General features: G+C 35.9%; 1 protein-coding gene across 1 annotated transcript; it reads right to left on the bottom strand.

Moving 5' to 3' along the window:
* Positions 1–4,461: 4,461 nt before the first annotated feature.
* Positions 4,462–14,584, bottom strand: LOC123556256 (uncharacterized). Its single transcript, XM_053543083.1, has 3 exons — positions 14,294–14,584; positions 5,722–5,811; positions 4,462–5,231 (listed from the first exon to the last, which is right to left on the bottom strand). Exons 1-3 carry the CDS (start codon positions 14,460–14,462, stop codon positions 4,462–4,464), a joined length of 1,029 nt encoding a protein of 342 aa, XP_053399058.1. The 5' UTR covers positions 14,463–14,584.
* Positions 14,585–20,126: the final 5,542 nt, after the last annotated feature.

The following is a 20,126-nucleotide window of genomic DNA, read 5'->3' as shown; positions in this document are numbered from 1 at the left end:
AAATAAGGTATATTTTGATGGTAACTAAATGCACGTGCTGAGGGTATTGATGTATACGATTATGTAATAAGGCAAAAAGTAAATAATGAGGAGAATTAAAGGAATGGTTTCCCTTTAAAGACGTTTCGATGTATTGATTTTATATTGTTTAAATACAAACAGATGAATATTGGAATATGTCTTTTAAAAAGGGTGGTATATTAAAGCTTTGTGAGGTATTTAAAATATAAGTAAAAAAGAAAACAAAAAATGACGCGATGTGTATTTTAAAAAAAATGTTACTTTTAAAGTGCATGATGAAAATGTAAATTTATAATGTGATTAAAAAAAGATAAAAAAAATTTGGATTTTAAATGACGGGCGTGTGGGCTTGAAAATAATTTTTTTTTTTTTGTATGTTATAAAAACAAACGGGAAAAAAATGGGTTATTTTTTGGAATTGAATTGAATGCACGTGTCGAGGTATTAAAAATCAAAAATGTATGATTACGACAAAAATTAAAAAAATGTATGTATTTAAAAATGAATTTTAAAGGAGTGATCGAGGGTTTTTACAGTTTATGTGTATTATTAAGGGCAAAGGTGGGTTTTTTAAAGCAGTCCTTAAGGATTGTAGCTATACCCTGTAAAAAAAAGAAACAGTAAGATAAAAAGGGTTAAAATTTGAAGAAAGGTTTTTTTGGAAGCTGAGGGTATTCTATTAAAAGTGTAAAAAATTAAACTGAAAAAAAAAAATGGAAAATTTATTTTTAATTTTGTCATTCAATGCAAAATGCAGTGGAAAATTTATTTTTACAATTACAAATAATGAAGGTTTAAAAACTGTAACTTTTAAAAATTTCGGGTCATACTATTTATATAATTAAGGATTTTAAAAGGAAAAAACGTCAAAAACGTATAGTGTTTGTTCATTATAATTATTAAATTCAATGTTTCGGCGTTTCGTTTTATAAAAAAAGAGAAACGATAAAATGAGAAGACTTTGAAAAAAATGGTTACAATTATGACGTGTTAGGGATTAAAAGAAATTTTACGGTATTAATTGAGGAAAAAATTAAATAAGTGAGGGGTTTTAAAAGTTTATTTTTTATGACGGGTCGAGACTTTGAAGTTTTTTATATGTAATAGAGGAAATAGATAAAAAAATAAAAGAGAAAAAAAGATAAAAAAATGAAGTTTTTTTTTCAAAAAAATTTTACTTAATGCAGGTTGTTTCCCTTAAGTTAAAAAATTTTGTGACAAAAGAAAAAAACATAAAAATACTGGGAGACATTTTAGAAGAATAGCTACATTAATGCACGTACGTGATGTATTAAATGTAGTAACATAAAATGTATATATTTAAGACAAATAGAAAATAATAAAGAGAGGGTTTGAAAAAGAAAAAAAAAGGGGAAACCCCTAAAAAAAATGGTTCAAAAGATGTCGAAGTATTGAAGGTATAAATATTATGTAAATTAGACAAAAAAAAAAAAGTTAACAGGGATATTTGTAATAATTTTTTTCTTTAATAATGCTTAGGCATTGAAAGTATTCTATAGATCTAATTTTATTAATCAGATAAAATAAAGAGAACGCTATATATGTGCGTAAGACAAACATATAAAATTATGAGTAGTATTTCAATACAATGGTAACTTTAATGCACGTGTTCGAGGTATTGAGATAATTCTGTATATTGCTACGTCAAAGGGTAACAATTTCTTTTTACAGTAAAGTAAAGTAATATAAAGACAAGCCACCAACTATTGACAATAACAAAATTTTATTCATGAAATTAAGTAACAAACAAATACCCTTTAAAAATGTCAAAGAACGTAAAAACCCCAAATTTTTTATGTAAAAATAAACAAAACCCTTTTTGGTCAAAATTTAAAAAAAAAATTTTAGAATAAATACACAAAGTTTCACACAGTTCAAATAATTTTGTATTTCCAAAAATTAAATTTTTTAAAAATAACTTTTTAAATCACAATTTTAGTAATCCCTTTAAAAATTCTTAAAATTAAATATCAAATGGTAAATTTTTTATTAAGAAAACAGGAAAGTTTTATTAAAATCTACTTCTAAGTTTTAGGTTTCTTCTTACCAAATTTTTTCTAAAAAAGTATCAGGGAAAGGGTTTCCCGAAAAATTATGGAAAAAAACAAGGACAATCTTTTTAAAAAAAATGTATAAAGTTTATCGTATTGTTACAGAACACAATGCTTTCGGGTTAAATAAACTGATGTTTAAATCGGCCAGTAAAACAAAAATTGCTAAAGGGAAAAATGACTTTAATGTCAAACACCCCCTAGAAAGGGTTTTAAAATTTTTTGATTTTAAAACATAATACAAAGGATATAAAGAATGGAAGAAAATATATAATTTTTACAATTTAACACATAAGAAAACAATATTTATAAAATATACAGCCTTTGGTAAATTGGTATGGCATTGTATAAGATGTCTTGCCCTTTATATGCTGAATATCAAATTTGCTCTTGGAGTAAAAGATCCCCTAAGCAATCTTGATTTTTTTTTTTTTCCTTTGTTTTTTAAAGTGAAAGGTTGTGGCACCAGACAAGAATAGGGTATGTGACTTTTTAAAAAAACCCCCAAAATAGAATAGCAAAAAAATGCAAGACCTCTTTTTTAATAGAAGGTAAATTTTTTGATGATTTAAACCCGAGTTGTTTTTGTAGCGATACCCTCCCGCACAAAAATCACTGGATTACCCTTTTAAATTAAAGGTTTTCTTAAAAATTTTGGGGCCCGAAAATTGGTTCCTCTTGAGTATGACTTCAAAAATTTTAAAAAATTTTTGAATTTTTTCATTAAGATAAAATTTTTTCTTTTTGGGGAAGTAAAAATTTGGTAAAAGGTTTAGCAAAAGAAAAAAAATAAAATGAAAATTTTCGAGTATCACGCCTTCGCGAAAAGAACATTTTTTTTGTTGGTTGGAATGGAAAATCAGAGAGGGGTTTAATTAGCTAAGGGTTTTTTGTCCTGTCCCGCAACAAACTTAAAGTAAAACAAACTTTACAAATTATTTTTGAAAATAAATGTTTTTTGCCCCACTGACCTTTTAGAAATCCCTTTATGGTCGTGGACTTTTTTAAGGTCTGGTGTTGTGACTCAAATTTCTCCATAATTTTAAATCCCGAATAATGGGAAATTTTCAAGTGTTGGAATGTTGGGCAGTTTCCTGTCTTATGGGATAATTTGTAATGAAAAAAATCCAAATGGGGTAACATGGCTGAATTGTTTAGTTTTTCTGTAAGGGAATGTGCCCAAAATCCTTTTAATAAAAAGCTTCTTGTATCGAAACAATATCTTTATCATTTTTTGACGTTTGAGTTAAACTTTTTTAAAAACCCTTTACTTTTGGGTGATGGTGAAAAATTTGTTTTGTTCAAAGGGCCCGAACTTGTAAAACTTATTGAAAAATGTTTTGACATAAATTAGAACCCTTTGGGAAAAAGTAATATTTTGGGGACCAACAAAAGGAAAAAAAATTTGGTTAAAGCCTTTAAAATGGATTTTTAAATTTTTGTTCCCTTTAAAAGGAAAAGTTAAATTTGGGGAAAAATAATAGTCAAAAGGGATTGTTCAATTTTGTTTTAGGCAAGGGAAAAAAAGTTTCGAAAACTACAAAAAATTGGGGCAATCAGATTTTAAATTAGGCAAAAAAAATGATTAAGATTTTTCGTTTTTGTTTTTTTTTTAACAAAGACCCGAAAAGGTGTTTCATGAGTAGGGAAAAAAAATTTTATGCGATAAAAAATTTTGGGACCCAATTGGTAATTAACTGTCCATTATCGCAGGGGCATTGGTGGTCCTTTTTTTAAAAATTTTTTTTTCCCTGTTTAAAAAAATAAAGAAAAATGTGAAGTTCTTCTTCATAACAGTTTTTTGAAAAAATAATGAAATTCCAGGTATTGTTTTTTCCCGAAAAGCTTGATTTGACAGGAGTTATGACTTGGTATTGAAAGGAGAATAATAGGCAGTTGTTGATTTGTTTTTTGAAAAAACTTTTAAAAAAAAGATTATCTGTCTCAAAATTAAAGTTTCATTGTATTTTATCAGATAAAACTATGTTGAACCCGTTCTTGTGGCTTTTTAGTGAATGGGTAATGAACAAGGCAAGAATTTCCCGTTTAAGGATAAATTTTGTCCCAAAAAGTGGTAAGTTACAAGGGATTTAACCCCAAACCTTTTTTAGCTGGATTTAACAGTAAATGTAATTTAAAGGTGTATCGGTCTAACAACCCCCGTCCGGGCAGTAACCAAAAAAAGAGGTTAAATAACTTTTGGAGGGGGGACAGAAACCCAAAAATAACCCCAAATTTTTAATAGAAATTTTTCTAGAAGAAATCTTTCAAAAAAGGCAGGACATCTGCACGAATAAAAGATTTAGAAGCCCAAATGTCCCGTAGGATTTAAAGGGTAGATGAGAAGAATACCATGGATATAGAGCTTCTAAGCATACGGAAAATTGGCATTCTGTCCTGAGATTAAGTCAGGTACCTGTACATCATCCTCAACAGTATCCGGACTTCTACTTAACAGTCGCACAGGAAAATTACGACTTGTTTCAGATCTTGGTCTTTCAATTTCTTTCTGAATGACCTTATCAGACCTTGGACTTTCCAATTCTGCCTGCAGAATAGCTGGATCATCAGGGAAGGACTGTGATTGTTTGGAGTCGGAACTTGGACTCTGAGCTTTGCTGGTACCACCAGGTTTTTCTTTTGTCAAGTTAACTAAATAATGTTCACTCAACTTCTGTTTATATTGTTCCCATCTCTGTGTTCCTTCAGCATCGTCAAACTGCTGATTAAACGCACTTTGTGCCTGAGACAGAAGTGCTGTTTTTGATGATGATGGAGTTTTTGCTTGCTCAGTGTGTGATTTCTGACTGCTTACTGATGAAGAAGCACTGGAGAGATTAGTTTCGGATGATTTTGTTGGTAACTGTGGAAAATGCAGATCCATTTCAATTTCGTCCACTGTGGAATTCCCACTGCCTTGAGCTCCAGACAAATAAAATGTTGGTGCCAAGCCCCTGGCAAGCAGCTGTTCGGAAGACCCAACAGGATGAAGCTTGGAAGTGTTTGTGCTGCTCTTGTCAGCACTTGCAGCTGGCTTTGATGGTCTCCTGATAACTTTCTCTGAAGGAGATAAGCTAGAGGCCGCTGTAATGATGGAATTGTGTCCATAATCCTCTGAGCGGAGAGACCCAAACACTCCTACAATGGATATCATAAAATGTTAAGTAACAGCAAAGATAATTTTAGTACTTTCTGCAAGATTAAGTCAACATTCTCTAACAGTCTGACATAATTATCATCGACTCAATTCTTTTTAAACAAATAATTCTATAGGGCCTAAATATCATACATTACAAAACAACTTCAAAACTGTTAACGTTATCTACTCTTATTCTAATTGTTTACCACACATCTTGTACACAACAAAAACACCAGTCCTACGGTAGACAATATTTATGATTATTACATATATACTTACTTTCACTTTCATTTTACCCTGCACTTACAAAAAGTCACAATTTATTTCTTTCATATGCTGTCAAGCAATGGAAATATATGTTCTCATATTCAGTTAAGTAAGAAAACAGCTTTTAACAATGTGGGAAAATGGCAATATTTATAGAATACAACATTTAAGATGGCCATAATTGTGACCTCTACCTACAGTACAAGAAACATAAATACAAACCCTCGGCAATTCTGTGAAGTTTGCTCTTGTATTTTCTCTGTTCCTCATAACTTTCAGCAATCATCAACAGTTTCTCAACTGCCTCCTCCTCTGTAAGTAACATGAGAATACTTATAAAACCTTCACTTAGTGTTCATTAATTAGGCTGTAAAAGGTTTCTCAAAAACTTATAAACAAATGGTAGATCATACTGACTTTTCCACTCTTTCTCGGAACTGTTAACAATGGAATGTTTTGGTCACATTATATTTCTATTTATAATTTCAAAATACTTAGCACAGAAGAATATTTACCAAGAAATTAAGAATATGGTGTATTGGACTGCTACAGTGTTTGAAAACAATGACATGTATCCTGGTATCCACAGTAACCTACAGGTATAATTGTAAAGCCTTTTCTTCAGCAACAGTAGTATCTGCCATTTACTAAGATATTTGGATTTATATACATCTATCAGAATTGAAATTCAATCTTGCAGCACTCTGAAAGCTGCCGATATATAGCAATTAACTGTAAAATGGGGTAGGGGCGGGCCATGATAAGAGCACCTCTTTGTGGTGTGGCCTGGATGTGACATAATGAATCTGAAATTTTTTAAGTTTGAATTTCAATTCTGATAGACATGTATATATCCAAATATAGACAATAATTAAATCTTATATATTCAACTTAAAATTCAAACTTAATATCTTTTTTTCAATGAAATTCATTCTATCATAACTAAACGATCTTCTTAACAAGAGCTGTCTGTAAGACAGCGTGCTCCCCTAAGGGGCGATTTGACAGTAAAATGAATTCATGTCTCAATAACAGACATCTTCTTTAAAAGGCAGATACACAAATATATAAAAAGACCCTACTACTCGGAGGTTTAAATGGGTATTCTTGCATAAAAACTACTTTTTTCACTGGATCCGCCCATGTATAAACGGGAGAAAAACAAGTGCAAACAAGGCAATTCACGTGCTGTTAATACATGATTTTTATTTTTGAAATGCTTTGCCAGGGATATATGTATGTATTTTTGCGCACACTGATATCTGGCATCTGCGTCTTGCTTCTTCCATAACAACCTCTTCTTGTAGCATTATAGATACAATGTAATCCATAGTATGTTTAGCTGTATCTGTTTCCAACCCCAAACGTACTGCCCCCATCAATGTATGCTCTAGCTTCTCTTAGAGTTCACTCCCTTTACAAAGCGTCTGTTCAGTTATTGTAAATAACTGTGAATAAATAAGTATCGCGTGTAACTTGTGCTATTGTTCCTTTTTAGGTATTATATTTATGATTTTGTTAAGTATCAGTCGGTATGTTTTTATCTAATTTCTCGAAGAATTTATATAAACAGCTTGGAAACTTGACACTACGTTCGTACTCATCCGTACTCCAACTGCGTGTCTGTACTCAATATAACTCGAATGTAAAGTTATTATTCTTGAAATTGTGGTCGAGTCTACCAAATTGTGAAATGATATGAACAATTTTTGGTAATTTTATGTTTGTAATAATGAGAGAAAAAAAAATCGCTTAAAAATCATCAGGATGTGCTTTTGATAGTGTTGTTTATTTCCGGGCTCTGGATACGGATATTTAAAACATGATTACCGTTTCCAAGAACAACAGGAATGGTAAATAAAAACTGTATCGGAATTGTCAAGTCATCACATATGAAAACAATACTTAAATCGTCGTGAAATATTTTTTTATGCAAGAATAGCGACAATACACGTTTGTTTTGTGTATTAACTCTGCAGAAGCCCTTGGGATATGTTTGTGACCTCGACAATCCCGCGGGCTTCTGCAGACGTTAATACACAAAAAAACATGTATTATCCCTACACTGACATTTTTTATTTTGATGGAATTAAATTATATCAGGAAAAAAACAGTCCAAGAAACTACATGCACATAACATATAAAGACTGCTAAACTCAAATTATATTTCTATTTTTTTTTTATTTATTATTATAGCAGATGATGATGATAAAGATATATTTTAAGTTTCAAGTCATTATTTTATATTGTACTGAAGTTATATCCAGAAAGCGAAGATTGCCAAAAATCTTTAAGTATGAAAGGGGCATAATTCTGTCAAAAATACAATTAGAGTTATGGGGATTGTAACCACACATGCAGATGATGATTATAAAGAAGTATTTTTTATTTCAAGTCATTATCTTTTAAAGTACCAAAGATATGTCTATAAACAAAGCTTTTGAAAAAATTTAACATGAAAATAATTCCAAGTATAACAACTTGGTGACCTTGACCTTGGTAAAAATGGCCCAGCCCCTGCACATAGTGACATTATTTGTTTCAAACAGTTTGTATGCTGGACAATGTCTATGTGAAGTTACAGTAAAATATAAGCAATACTCGCTGCAATAGTAACAATGACAGTCTTTGTCTGACTGGACAGAAAAACAAAGGTTGCAAAAAATTTTAACCTTGGAAATAACATAAGTGCAACACCTTGGTGACCTTGAACTTGGGTATAATGGGCCCAGCCCCTGCACATACTTTGTTTGTATGCTGGACAATGTTTAGGTGAAGTAACAGTAAGATATAAGCAATAGTAACAAAGATATGACAGAAAAAAAAGGTTGCTGAAAAACTTTAACCTTAAAAATAACCGAAGTATAACACCTTGGTGACCTTGACCTTGGTATAATGGGCCCAGCCCCTGCGCATACTTTATTTGCATGCCGAACAATGTTAATGTGAAGTTACAGTAAGATATAAGCAATAGTAACAAAGAAAAAAAACAAAGGTTGCCGTAAAACTTTAACCAAGAAAGCTCACGCCCCTGCCAGGGCAAGTAGAATAGCACCCCTATTCTCCCAATAGTGAAGCTATAAATTATTCTCAGTACATAATAGTAAAGGGCGGATACTACTGTTGCCAAAGAACAAAGATCAGCGCACTGAGGTAAGTTAACAGGTAAGTCAAGGTTTATCTTACTTTATTCTTTTAATAATGTTCATACATATTACTGTGACAATATCTTATAATTATACTTCACATAAAGACTGTATATATGAAAAAAATAAAGGTGCACTAGACCTCAGGTCTGCAGCACCAGTGACGGTTCACTAGCCACTGCCAAAAGCTTATATCTCAATATGTCCTAGGATTGCGTCAAATTTGGGTTATTAATAAAACTTGACCCGGTCCATTCCAAACAAGAGAAATAGCCGATTCTGATCGTATGGAAACCACCGGAAACTTACAATAGGCTAATATGTCTATAGCCAAAGTACCATGCATGGGCTAGGGAACCAGAATTTTATTTCTATGCATAAAGCTGCCGGGATTCACTTTGTTTCTTTTGGAAAGTATCTTGCTTATTATTATCATAATCAATTCTACCATGCCCTTGCATTTATCTGCATTTACTGTGTCTCCAATTTGTACTCGCCACATACCGTGTCCGCCATATTGGAATGATGTAAGCTAAAACGAATCATTGGAATGAATGCGTGAAAACTGCTTTGCCATTTTTATATGTTATTTCCTTTAAACATGTACTATGTTTACTTAACTGTAAAATTGTATTGTTTTGTATATATGTCATTAGATGTTTATGGATGTACAAAATAATTTAATCACCACTAAATCTTCCAGTGGATTCTATGATCACTTTAAATACTGGTTTGTAACACCTCTGCACTTAACATGCATCCTGCTTTTTTTATTGGATGAAACTTTGCATGTGATTAGCAAATTAACAACAGCTGTCACAGGAGACAGCGCGCTCGACTATTTCGATGCTGGATAGTGAAACTGGGCACATCTGAGGAAACTGGAGCTGTCACTGGAGTGTTTATTAACTCCAATATTGGATGAAGATATTGCACAATAGCCGAGTCTGTGTTAAAAATATCAAGTAATAAGAGAGGTAAATTTAAAGTGTATCAAAACACTATATAATATTATAAGTAGAGTCTAAGCAAAAAGGGGGCATACCGTAATTTATTAAATATTGGTGCAAGAGTTATGCACCTTGTATCATATGATGTGGGTGATGATGTGGAACAACTACTTCAAGTTTGAATCAAATGCATTTCATAATAACTGAGATATAGTGAAAATGCATCAAAATTAACCTTTAATTCTATGTAAAAGGGGGCATAATTCATGAAAAGTTGGTGCCAGACTTATGCTCCTTGCGTCATATGATGTGGGTGATAATGTTGAACAATTATTTTAAGTTTGAATCAGATCCATTCAGTAATAACAGAGATAGTCAAAGTGCATCATAACTTTAACATAAAATTCTAAGTAAAAAGGGGGAATAATTCATGAAAAATTGGTGCAAGAGTTATGCACCTTGTGTCATATGGTGTGAGTGATGATGTTGAACAACTATTTTAAGTATGAATCAAATCCATTCAGTAATAACAGAGATAAAGAGAAAGTGCATCAAAAGTTTAACCTGAAATTCTAAGTAAAAAGGGGGAATAATTCATGAAATATTTGTACCAGAGTTATGCATCTTGTGTCATATGATGTGGGTGATGATGGTGAATAACTGTTTTATGTCTGAATCAAATCCATTCAGTAATAACAGAGATAGAGTGAAAGTGCATCAAAACTTTAACCTTAAAATCTAAGTGAAAAAGGAGGATAAATCATGAAATATTGGTGCCAGAGTTATGGCCCTTATGTCAGATGATGTTGGTGATGATGAGGAATAACTATTTCAAGTTTGAATCAAATCCATCAAGTAATTACAGAGATAAGTTGAAACAAGAGGGCCAAGATGGCCCTAGGTCGCTCACCTAAGAAACACACCATAACAGTGTAAAACATGTTTGACCTAGTGATTTCATGGAAACAAATACTCTGACCAATTTTCATTAAGATTGGACCAAAAAATTGGTCTCTTGCGATAAAACAAGCATTTTCTTAGATATGACCTAGTTTTTGACCCTAGATGACCCATGTTCGAACTCGACCTAGATTTTATCAAGGCAATCATTCTGACCAAAATTCATGAAGATCAATTGAAAAATACAGCCTCTATCACATACACAAGTTTTTTCTTTGATTTGACCAAGTAACCTAGTTTTTGACCTCAGATGACCCATATTCAAATTCGACCTAGATTTCATCAAGGCAATCATCCTGACCAAATTTCATAAAAATCAATTGAAAAAAACAGTCTCTATCGCATACACAAGATTTTTCTTTAATTCGACCTAGTGACCTAGTTTTTGAACTCAGATAACCCATATTCAAACTCGACCTAGATTTCATCAAGGCAATCACTCTGACCAAATTTCATGAAGATCAATTGAAAAATACATCCTCTATTGCATACACAATGTTTTTCTTTGATTTGACCTAGTGACCTAGTTTTTGAGCCCAGATGACCCATTTTCGAACTCAGCCTAGATTTTATCAAGGTAATCATTCTGGCTAAATTTCATGAAGATCAGTTGAAAAATACAGCCTCTATTGCATACACAAGGTTTTTCTTTGATTTGACCTAGTGACCTAGTTTTTGACCCCAGATGACCCATTTTCGAACTTGGTCTAAATTTTATCAAGGTAATCATTCTGACCAAAATTCATGAAGATCAATTGAAAAATACAGCCTCTATCGCATACACAAGGTTTTTCCTTGATTTGACCTAGTGACCTAGTTTTTGACCCCAGATGACCCATTTTCGAATTCTGCCTAGATTTCATCAAGGTAATCATTCTGACCAAAATTCATGAAGATCAATTCAAAAATACCGCCTCTATCGCATACACAAGGTTTTTCTTTGATTTGGCCTAGTGACCTAGTTTTTGACCCGAGATGACCCATTTTCAAACTCGGCCTAGATTTTATTAAGGTAATCATTCTGACCAAAATTCATGAAGATTAATTGAAAAATACAGCCTCTATCGCATACACAATGTTTTTCTTTGATTTGACCTAGTGACCTAGTTTTTGACCCCAGATGACCCATTTTCAAACTCAGCCTAGATTTCATCAAGTTAATCATTCTGACCAAATTTCATGAAGATCAGTTGAAAAATACAGCCTCTATCGCATACACAAGCTAAATGTTGACGGACAGACGACAGACAGACGACGGACCTAGTTTTTGACCCCAGATGACCCATTTTCGAACTCGGCCTAGATTTCATCAAGGCAATCATTCTGACCAATATTCATGAAGATCAATTGAAAAATACAGCCTCTAGAGCATACACAAGGTTTTTCTTTGATTTGACCTAGTGACCTAGTTTTTGACCAGAGATGACCCATTTTCGAACTCGGCCTAGATTTCATCAAGGCAATCATTCTGACCAATATTCATGAAGATCAATTGAAAAATATAGCCTCTATCGCATACACAAGGTTTTTCTTTGATTTGACCTAGTGACCTAGTTTTTGACCCGAGATGACCCATTTTCGAACTCGGCCTAGATTTCATCAAGGTTATCATTCTGACCAATATTCATGAAGATTAATTGAAAAATACAGCCTCTATCGCATACACAAGCTAAATGTTGACAGACGACGGACGACGGACGACAGACGCCGGACATCGAGCGATCAGAAAAACTCACCTGAGCATTGCTCAGGTGAGCTAAAAAGAGGAAGTGTAAAAAAAACTTTAATGAAGGTGGGGACGCGAAAAGACGCCGACGCCGGGTCGAGTAAGATAGCTCTCCTTATACTACGTATAGTCAAACTAAAAAAAAACAGTGTCATCAAAATCACTTAATTTGTTTAAATTGTTTCTTTTATTGTATTGTATTTGAAGTTTAAATTTCAAATTTATTTCGGCTTTCTCCTGTGCCGAAAATTGATTTCCTAGTTTATATCATTCCAATATGGCGGACAGTATGTGGAGAGTACAATTTTAGGAGAAACAGTAAAACGAAGATAAATGCAAGCGAATGGCTTGCTGATATGGTAAAATAAATTAATACCTTGATCTTTGGACCTTAATATTAGCTGTGCTAAGATAATAACATGCATGATACTTACCAAAAGAAACAAAGTGAATTTCGGCAGCTTTATGCATAATAAAATTCTAGTTCCCTTGCCTATGCACAGTATTTTGGCTGGAGAACTGGTTCTGGACAGACAAATAAGTGCGCTGTCTAGGGAACCAATTTCCAGTTCTCTAGCCACTGCCATTATTAAGAATTAACCTCGAATTTGTTGGACTAGTTTCCAGATAGATAAGCGGCAACTGATTTTATACGGGATGAAAATCCCCGAGACGGTAACATCCATATATAGTTATTCGTCTTTGTTGTTTGCATATACTGAGGCAATTTTTTCGATGTTTTCCGGTTCCGGTTTATGTACACGTCGCGGACTGGTTGTCTGCATGAACATCCGAGCACCCCCAATCAGTCACAGAAATTTGTAAACCGCGCCAACATGATTCTTTTACTTCTTTTTCGTATGAAAACTGTACATGCAACTGAAAAACACTTTTAAAACAGTTAGGAAGTGTAAAGGCCGTCTTGTTTCTGCGTGCAAACAAACAAACAAAAATCCTAAAGCCAGTGCGAGATTGCGGCGAATGACACCATCACAGCATGCCCACTCATTTTTAAAGTTGAGGGTACATGTAGCCCCTGCTTTTGCAAAATAGGGGTACACTTCAAAATTTGGGGGTACACTACATGGCAGATCTGAAAATTTTCTATTTAACTACTGAAATTTGTATATTACATGTTTTTTTTTTGTTTGTTTTTTGTTGTTGTTTTCTTCATACAGAACTCTCGTGGGTGGGGTATAACAGACGAGATAATTTTAGAAAATGTAAAATGTTTTTCCAAAGTTAAGATAGGAAATTCTGAATCAAAACACCCCTCCCTATATTATACTAAATATAAATAATTTTTCAGCAAGGTTCATGTATTCCCCAATTTCGTGAACGGAACACGATTCGTCCGAAATAACATACAGTCAACTGAAGACTGGTAAAATTCGTCCATCAATAATAAATGGCCGAACTATTACAGATATGCAATGTGTATCAAAATTGCAGTTAAATATCGAAAAATAAAATACTGTTAACCTTTTGCTGAGTTTATTAAAGCTAAAATGCCTTTTTGCGTTTCGTATCCATTCTTTTTTTTGCACACGACCCGAAATGACGTCCGACTAAAACATTTACCAAACCCCTCTATACAGCTGGACAATTACGCCGAGAATTCGGTGATGGAAACGAAATTATAACGTCGGGACCGGATCTGCTTTTTAAAGACAACCAAACAATTGGCAAGTAAACAGCGATATTGCAGCTGAACTAGAGTTCCGAATCTCTGCGTGCATGTACCCCCAACAAGTGATTTTTATGCGTGCATTTGATATTTTGTACGTGATTCACGTACTGCAGTGCGTGAATGGGCATGCTGCATCATCACTGCTTCCTGTAAGTTTTGCAAAGTATGATATTCGCTGTAAGAGGTGTGTTGACACTAAATGTAAACCACTGTTTATAAAAGATAAACCCCCATGCTATCTATCTTCCATAACCGTCCAACCCCTTGCTAGGCGGTGCCTTAATTCATATTATTCTACATGCCAAACAGAGTAATAATTTACCTCTCCAACTACACTCCTGCAAAACCAATCGAATGACATCAGCATCGATTGCCTCGCAAAAAATATCATGGACATTTTGCAAAGTTTTTCTGTGTTCAAATTCCACAATACTTTCCGCTGACACGGATTTCTGGGGGCTAGCACTTCTGCTATTTCGGGATCTTGGCATAGTCAAAACTTATTTCTATGGTACGGCATAACATGGTATCATAAAACTCAATAAAACCAAAAATAATTGTCATTTTCTGGATTTATTTACTTCGGATACGTGAAACTGTGCGACTGCGCATGTTTTCGCGCATTTTTTAACTTCCTTGATAAGCAAAATTACAAGGATTGTCATTGGCTGAAAATGTGGTGAAGAATTCGTCAGCGACGTGCACTACCAATATGCGTTCCTATAGATCCATTTCAGAAGAAAAATTATAGACCTGTTAGCATACTACCAACTCTATCTAAAATTTTTGAACAGTCAATAAGTGTACAACTAAATACCCACTTTGAAAATGTATTTCATAAATTTCTATCAGCCTTTATGTCAAACAACCCTTTTACGTCTGATTGAGGACTGGAAGAGTGCCCTGGACAGGCATGAGTATGTAGCTACTTTACTCATGCACCTGTCCAAGGCATTCGACTGCCTCCCTCATGATTTAATCGTTTTAAAACTTAAAGCTTATGGTTTAACTGAACAGTCAGCAAATCTTATGCTGGATTACCTCTCCAACCGAAAACAACAAGTTAGACTGGGTGATTTCTATAGTGACTGGCAAGCTATAAATAAAGGTGTTCCTCAAGGGTCAATCCTAGGTCCCCTGATCTTCAATATTTTTATCAATGATATCTTTTATTTTATCAAAAAGTCTTTTATTTACAATTATGCAGATGACAATACGCTTTCTTTTAATAACGATATTAAGGTACTTAAAACCACTCTTCAAGAAGACAGCATTAAGATGATAAACTGCTTTGAAAACAATCTTATGCAGGCCAACCCGGACAAGTTCCAGGCAATATGCATTGGAAGAAATACATCTGACAATATTAGAAGTTTTCAAGTATCAGACGTAAATATACCCTGTGAATCCCATGTAAAACTTCTAGGAGTTGAAATTGACTCGCTGTTAAATTTTAAAGTTCATCTTTCAAATGTCTGCAATAAGGCAGCAAGACAAATAAATGTTTTAACAAGGTTAAGCCGTTTCTTAAAAAAAGATACTAAAATTTTAATTTATAAATGTTTCATCAGATAAAATTTTAATTAATTGAATTTACAAGGTCTTGAAATTGATGCCATTAACGAGCAGCAGAATATTGCACAAGATGTCATTCAGCATAATTCAGAGATACATCATTTCGATGCGTAGCCACGTTGTCGGGGAGTTATAAATGCGAACGGCGGACATACGAAATATTAATTTGACAAAGAGAAAGTGTGACTTTCAAAAGTGTGGGTGTTGTTATTCAAACTGTTGTTGTAACCAAATCTCAAATGAACTAATGAAATGAAACTGGCCATATTGTTATTAAGATATTAAATAAATTGGTGGTATACTTTATTGTTTTATTTTCAGGGTATTCTTAAAGAAATATATGAAAATCATAGGATCCGTCACGTGCTATGATAGAGGGGAAAAAATTATGATAGAGGGGATTGTTTTTGTTTTAAATGTTTTTTAGATGAAATTCAAGAACTTATATGTAAAAAAAATCACCCATAAAAACATAAGTATAGACAAGGGGAGTAATGTGGTATTATCATTCTTAAGAACCATAACTTGTTTCACCACGTTCTACCGCTATTTATTGCATTTTACGCCTGGACTTGACCGTGTAAATATTTTACGCGACTGTATACCTGATGTAAACACGGCTGTGTCGGCATATAGAAAATTATAAATTATGACTTTGTGAAACATTTTAAGCTGGGAAAAGTTTACATTTTCAGTTAGAGTGATCAAGCCCTTTTGCAGTGCCTCCCAGATGGCGCCACACGGTAACTGAGCAGCTTGCGGCCTCAGACAGAACTGCAGGGGACTCGAAGGAGGTCTGCCCCCAGACATGTGGCATGTCAGGCCCACCGGTGTGTGGACACGCCTTGATGCCTATGGACAGGCCCCCAGCTAGGGGACAAATAGCTCCTGTGTTCCCAGGATAGGGTTTAACTCGGAACTAAGGGGGAGATAACCCCCCAAAAAGAAAATAGATAGTTGAAACAGAGGTGCTGGGCCTTTGGGCACCTCTTAACGAACCACAGCACCATGCAATATCGCTATGACTACACAGCCATCCGGTATTCAACAATGTGGTGCTGAATTTCTGAGGTCCCTCCAGGGGGATTCAGTGCCGGGCTCTGAGTCTCGACAGAGTCCACCCGCACTACTGGAAGTCCCCCTTCAATCCACAACATGCAAAGAGAAGAAGGAGGAACATACCCAAAGGAGAAGAACCAATCCGCATCAACCTTTCAGGGGTGATACATTGGAATGCGGAGGATGTCTTCAACAAGAAAGCTGAACTTGAGCATATCCTCCATGAGAAAGACATCAAAGTCCCGTTTGCATTCAGGAAACTCACCTACACCAGAGAAATCCTTCAAAGTCAGAGGATACCAGTGTTTTTCGCTGTGACAGAAAATTTGGGAGACGAAAAGGAGGCATCAAAGACATTGGTCAGGAACAACATCAGCGCTGTCTAGATCAACACGCATATGAATGACTCCGAGTTCCAAGTTCTGAGCCTCCAGAAAAAACGAGTTCAATTTGAAAACTTGTGCACATATACTCTCCAAGTGACAAAAACTCTGTCCCTTGACAAAGTTACAACTGATGAAACCAGGTTCATCATTGTAGGAGACTTTAACAGTCACTCACAAAGCTGGGGATATGACCAACTGGATAAACTGGAGAGGAAGTGGAGACCTGGCAAATGATAACAAGCTAAACCTCATCCAAAAGTCAAATGATCCCCAACCTTTTACTCCAGAAGTTGGCGAACAACACAACCCCGATCTTGCTTTATGTACTGATGAAAATACATGGACATGTCAAGCGGGAAGTCAAATGAAAAAACTTTGGAGGTAGCGACCATCGCCCAGTCCAACTTACTATGGACCTATAAACCTCTACTTCACATAACATCCCCAGATGGAACTACAAGAAGGCCAGGTGGACCTTTTACACAAAGTCCGAGTGATGACTCTGTAAAGACATTTAAAGTGGAAGGTAGAGACATCAACCGGGTGTCAAAGACTTCAACAGCCAGATACTTAAGGCTGCTTACAGCGCCATTCCAAAGGGAGCAAGAAGGGACTATAAGCCCTACTGGAGTGATGAGTTGGGGGAATCTACAGGGAAAGTAATCAGAACCGGGAGGAAGCAGAAAACAATCCCTCACAAGAAAGTAACCTTTCTCTACAGCAAAGCCGAGGCCAAATCTTCAGGCACAAACGTGAAGCACAGAGGAAGAGCTGGAGAAACAAAACAGCCTCGCTCAAACCCAGAGCGAGATGGCCAAAAGCTGTGGAGATTGACGAGACAGCTGAAACGATGAAGAAACAGGAAGAGGCTCAGTAACTTGGAAAGAATGGTGAACTGCTGACGGGTAAACAAGTGACAAACACGTTTTTCCTCTAACCCAACAAAGATGTTTCCAACATCCCCATCAACAGGGAACGGCAAAAGGGAAAATCCGAAGAAAAAAAAGTGAAAGGCAGACAAGCCAAGTGACACCAGTATGCATGAAGCAGAGTCTTAAACTGCATGAGCTACAGACAGCACTTAGGGAGTTGAAACAAAGATAAACTCCTGGGCCAGTGGAGTCACAAATGAAATGCTGACCCATCTAGGCACTGCCCGCAATTTGAAAACTCCTTGAAATTTACAACTACAGCTGGACACAAGGGCTGCTTCCAAAAAGATTTTGGAAAGAGGCAGTCATGATCCCCATCCACAGGAAAGGGAAGGATCCAAAGAAGGCTACAATCAGCCTAACCAGCTGTGTCGGAAAAACCATGGAGAGGACTGTGAATGCACGCCTGAAGTGGTACATGGAGACTAACAACCTATTCGCAACGCAACAAGCTGGCTTCAGACAAATCCGCTCCACTAAGGACCAGACCACGTATTTATCGCAAGAGATAGTGGACGCCTTCCAAGAGCAGAAAGTTATGCTACAGCATGGGTCGATCTGCAGAGGCGTTTGACAAAGTCTGGGTTGATGGACTCCCGTCAAGCTGATGAGGACTGGAGTAGGAGGTCACATGCGAGGTGGATTAAGTCATAGCTCCACAACAAGATCAAGAGTCATTTAGAACATGCAACAGTAGGAAGTTCCTGTTGCGTCATGGGTGTCCCACAAGGCGGAGTCTTATCCCCACACCTTTTGCTTTTCACAATGATCTGGTGTCTGAACTACCGAAATGAGTTAAGGCTGCTCTCAAAGCTGACGATCTGGTGTTATGGTGTAAGGAAGAACAAAGCCACTACAGCCACATACAGGATGCAAGAAGCCATCAACAAACTTTTAGCTTGGGCTGAAGATTGGTGTGTACCGATCAATACAGAGAAATCGTCCACGACACTATTCTCCCTGTCGCCAATGCAGAGGGTGGGTAAAATCAAGATGGGAAATACTTCGCTGATTGAAGCGACGAGGCAAATACCTCTGAGTGACCCTTTTACAAACGCAACCTGAACCCCATATTAGTCAAGCAGAAGGGAAGGCCCGTAGGAAGCTTGACCCGATGCCAAACTTGCTGGAACAACGGGGCAGCAAATGGCAAATAGTGAAGACAGTATATCAGGGAACAGTGAGACCCCATTTAGAGTATAGCTCAACTGCCTGGTCCACTACTGCCAAAACTAACCAACAGGCTTAGGGACAAGGTTTTAGAACCAAGCACTGCGGATCATGACAGGTGCTACAAAAAACTACACCAATCTCCTTCATGGAGAAACTAACAGGCACACAACCATTACAAGACAGAAGACATGTAAAGGTTCTGCTTTTAAGCAGAGAAGTTCAGGTCTTTTCAAGACCATCCCATAAAAGCCAAGTAGAGGGTACACAAAGAATCGGCCAAACGTAGCAGCTTCGTACCTGAGGCAAAGAAACTCAACCAGAGCTCAAAACTGAGCTGAGCATACCAACGACTCCCCTAGGTCGTGAAGACATTATAAACCCACTAGCGAATGGGTCTGTCCTCAGTGACTGCGAGACTTTCTGTTCCTCGTCTTGACCGCGGGGAAACAAGAGGATGAAGGCATTCGGAAGAGCCTCACACTTGCCCATGATCAATGAAGACTATCCTCCGGAATCATGGGCTCATATCTAATACAGACGGATCAGCCACATGCGCCGTCAAAGATGGAGGAGCAGGAGTTTTCATTCAATACCCATCTGGCAAGAGAAAACACTACATGCAGCCACAGGAAAAACACCCGCAGCAATTACAAGGCAGAGACTGAAGCACACATGAAGGCCGTATCAATGGTTGAAGACTCGACAGAAGAAACTCCTCAGTCGTCTTTCTCACAGATGCACTGTCTGACAAAAGAAGGCTCTGATCAACAATAAAGCTCCGCAGCTAGCCAGGGGAATGCAGAGCCTGAGTAAACCTGCAAAGTAGCACTCAGATGGATTCCATCCCATTGTGAACTTGCAGGCAATTAAGAGGCAAACAAACTGGCTAAGCTAGGAGCTCAGTCAAACAAGCAACAGAACTGTGAGTCACAAGGAGAAAGTCACCGTCATCAAGCACTAAAAGAGACCAAGAATGGTGGAAGATGCTTTTCATCTCCTTGATCGGTCTGAACAAGTGATGATGGTCAGG

This window comes from Mercenaria mercenaria, chromosome 5 (assembly GCF_021730395.1).
Source record: "Mercenaria mercenaria strain notata chromosome 5, MADL_Memer_1, whole genome shotgun sequence".
In the NCBI taxonomy this organism is placed as follows: domain Eukaryota; kingdom Metazoa; phylum Mollusca; class Bivalvia; order Venerida; family Veneridae; genus Mercenaria; species Mercenaria mercenaria.
Note: the sequence above shows the minus strand (reverse complement) of the source record. Positions and strands in the feature narration are given on the sequence as shown.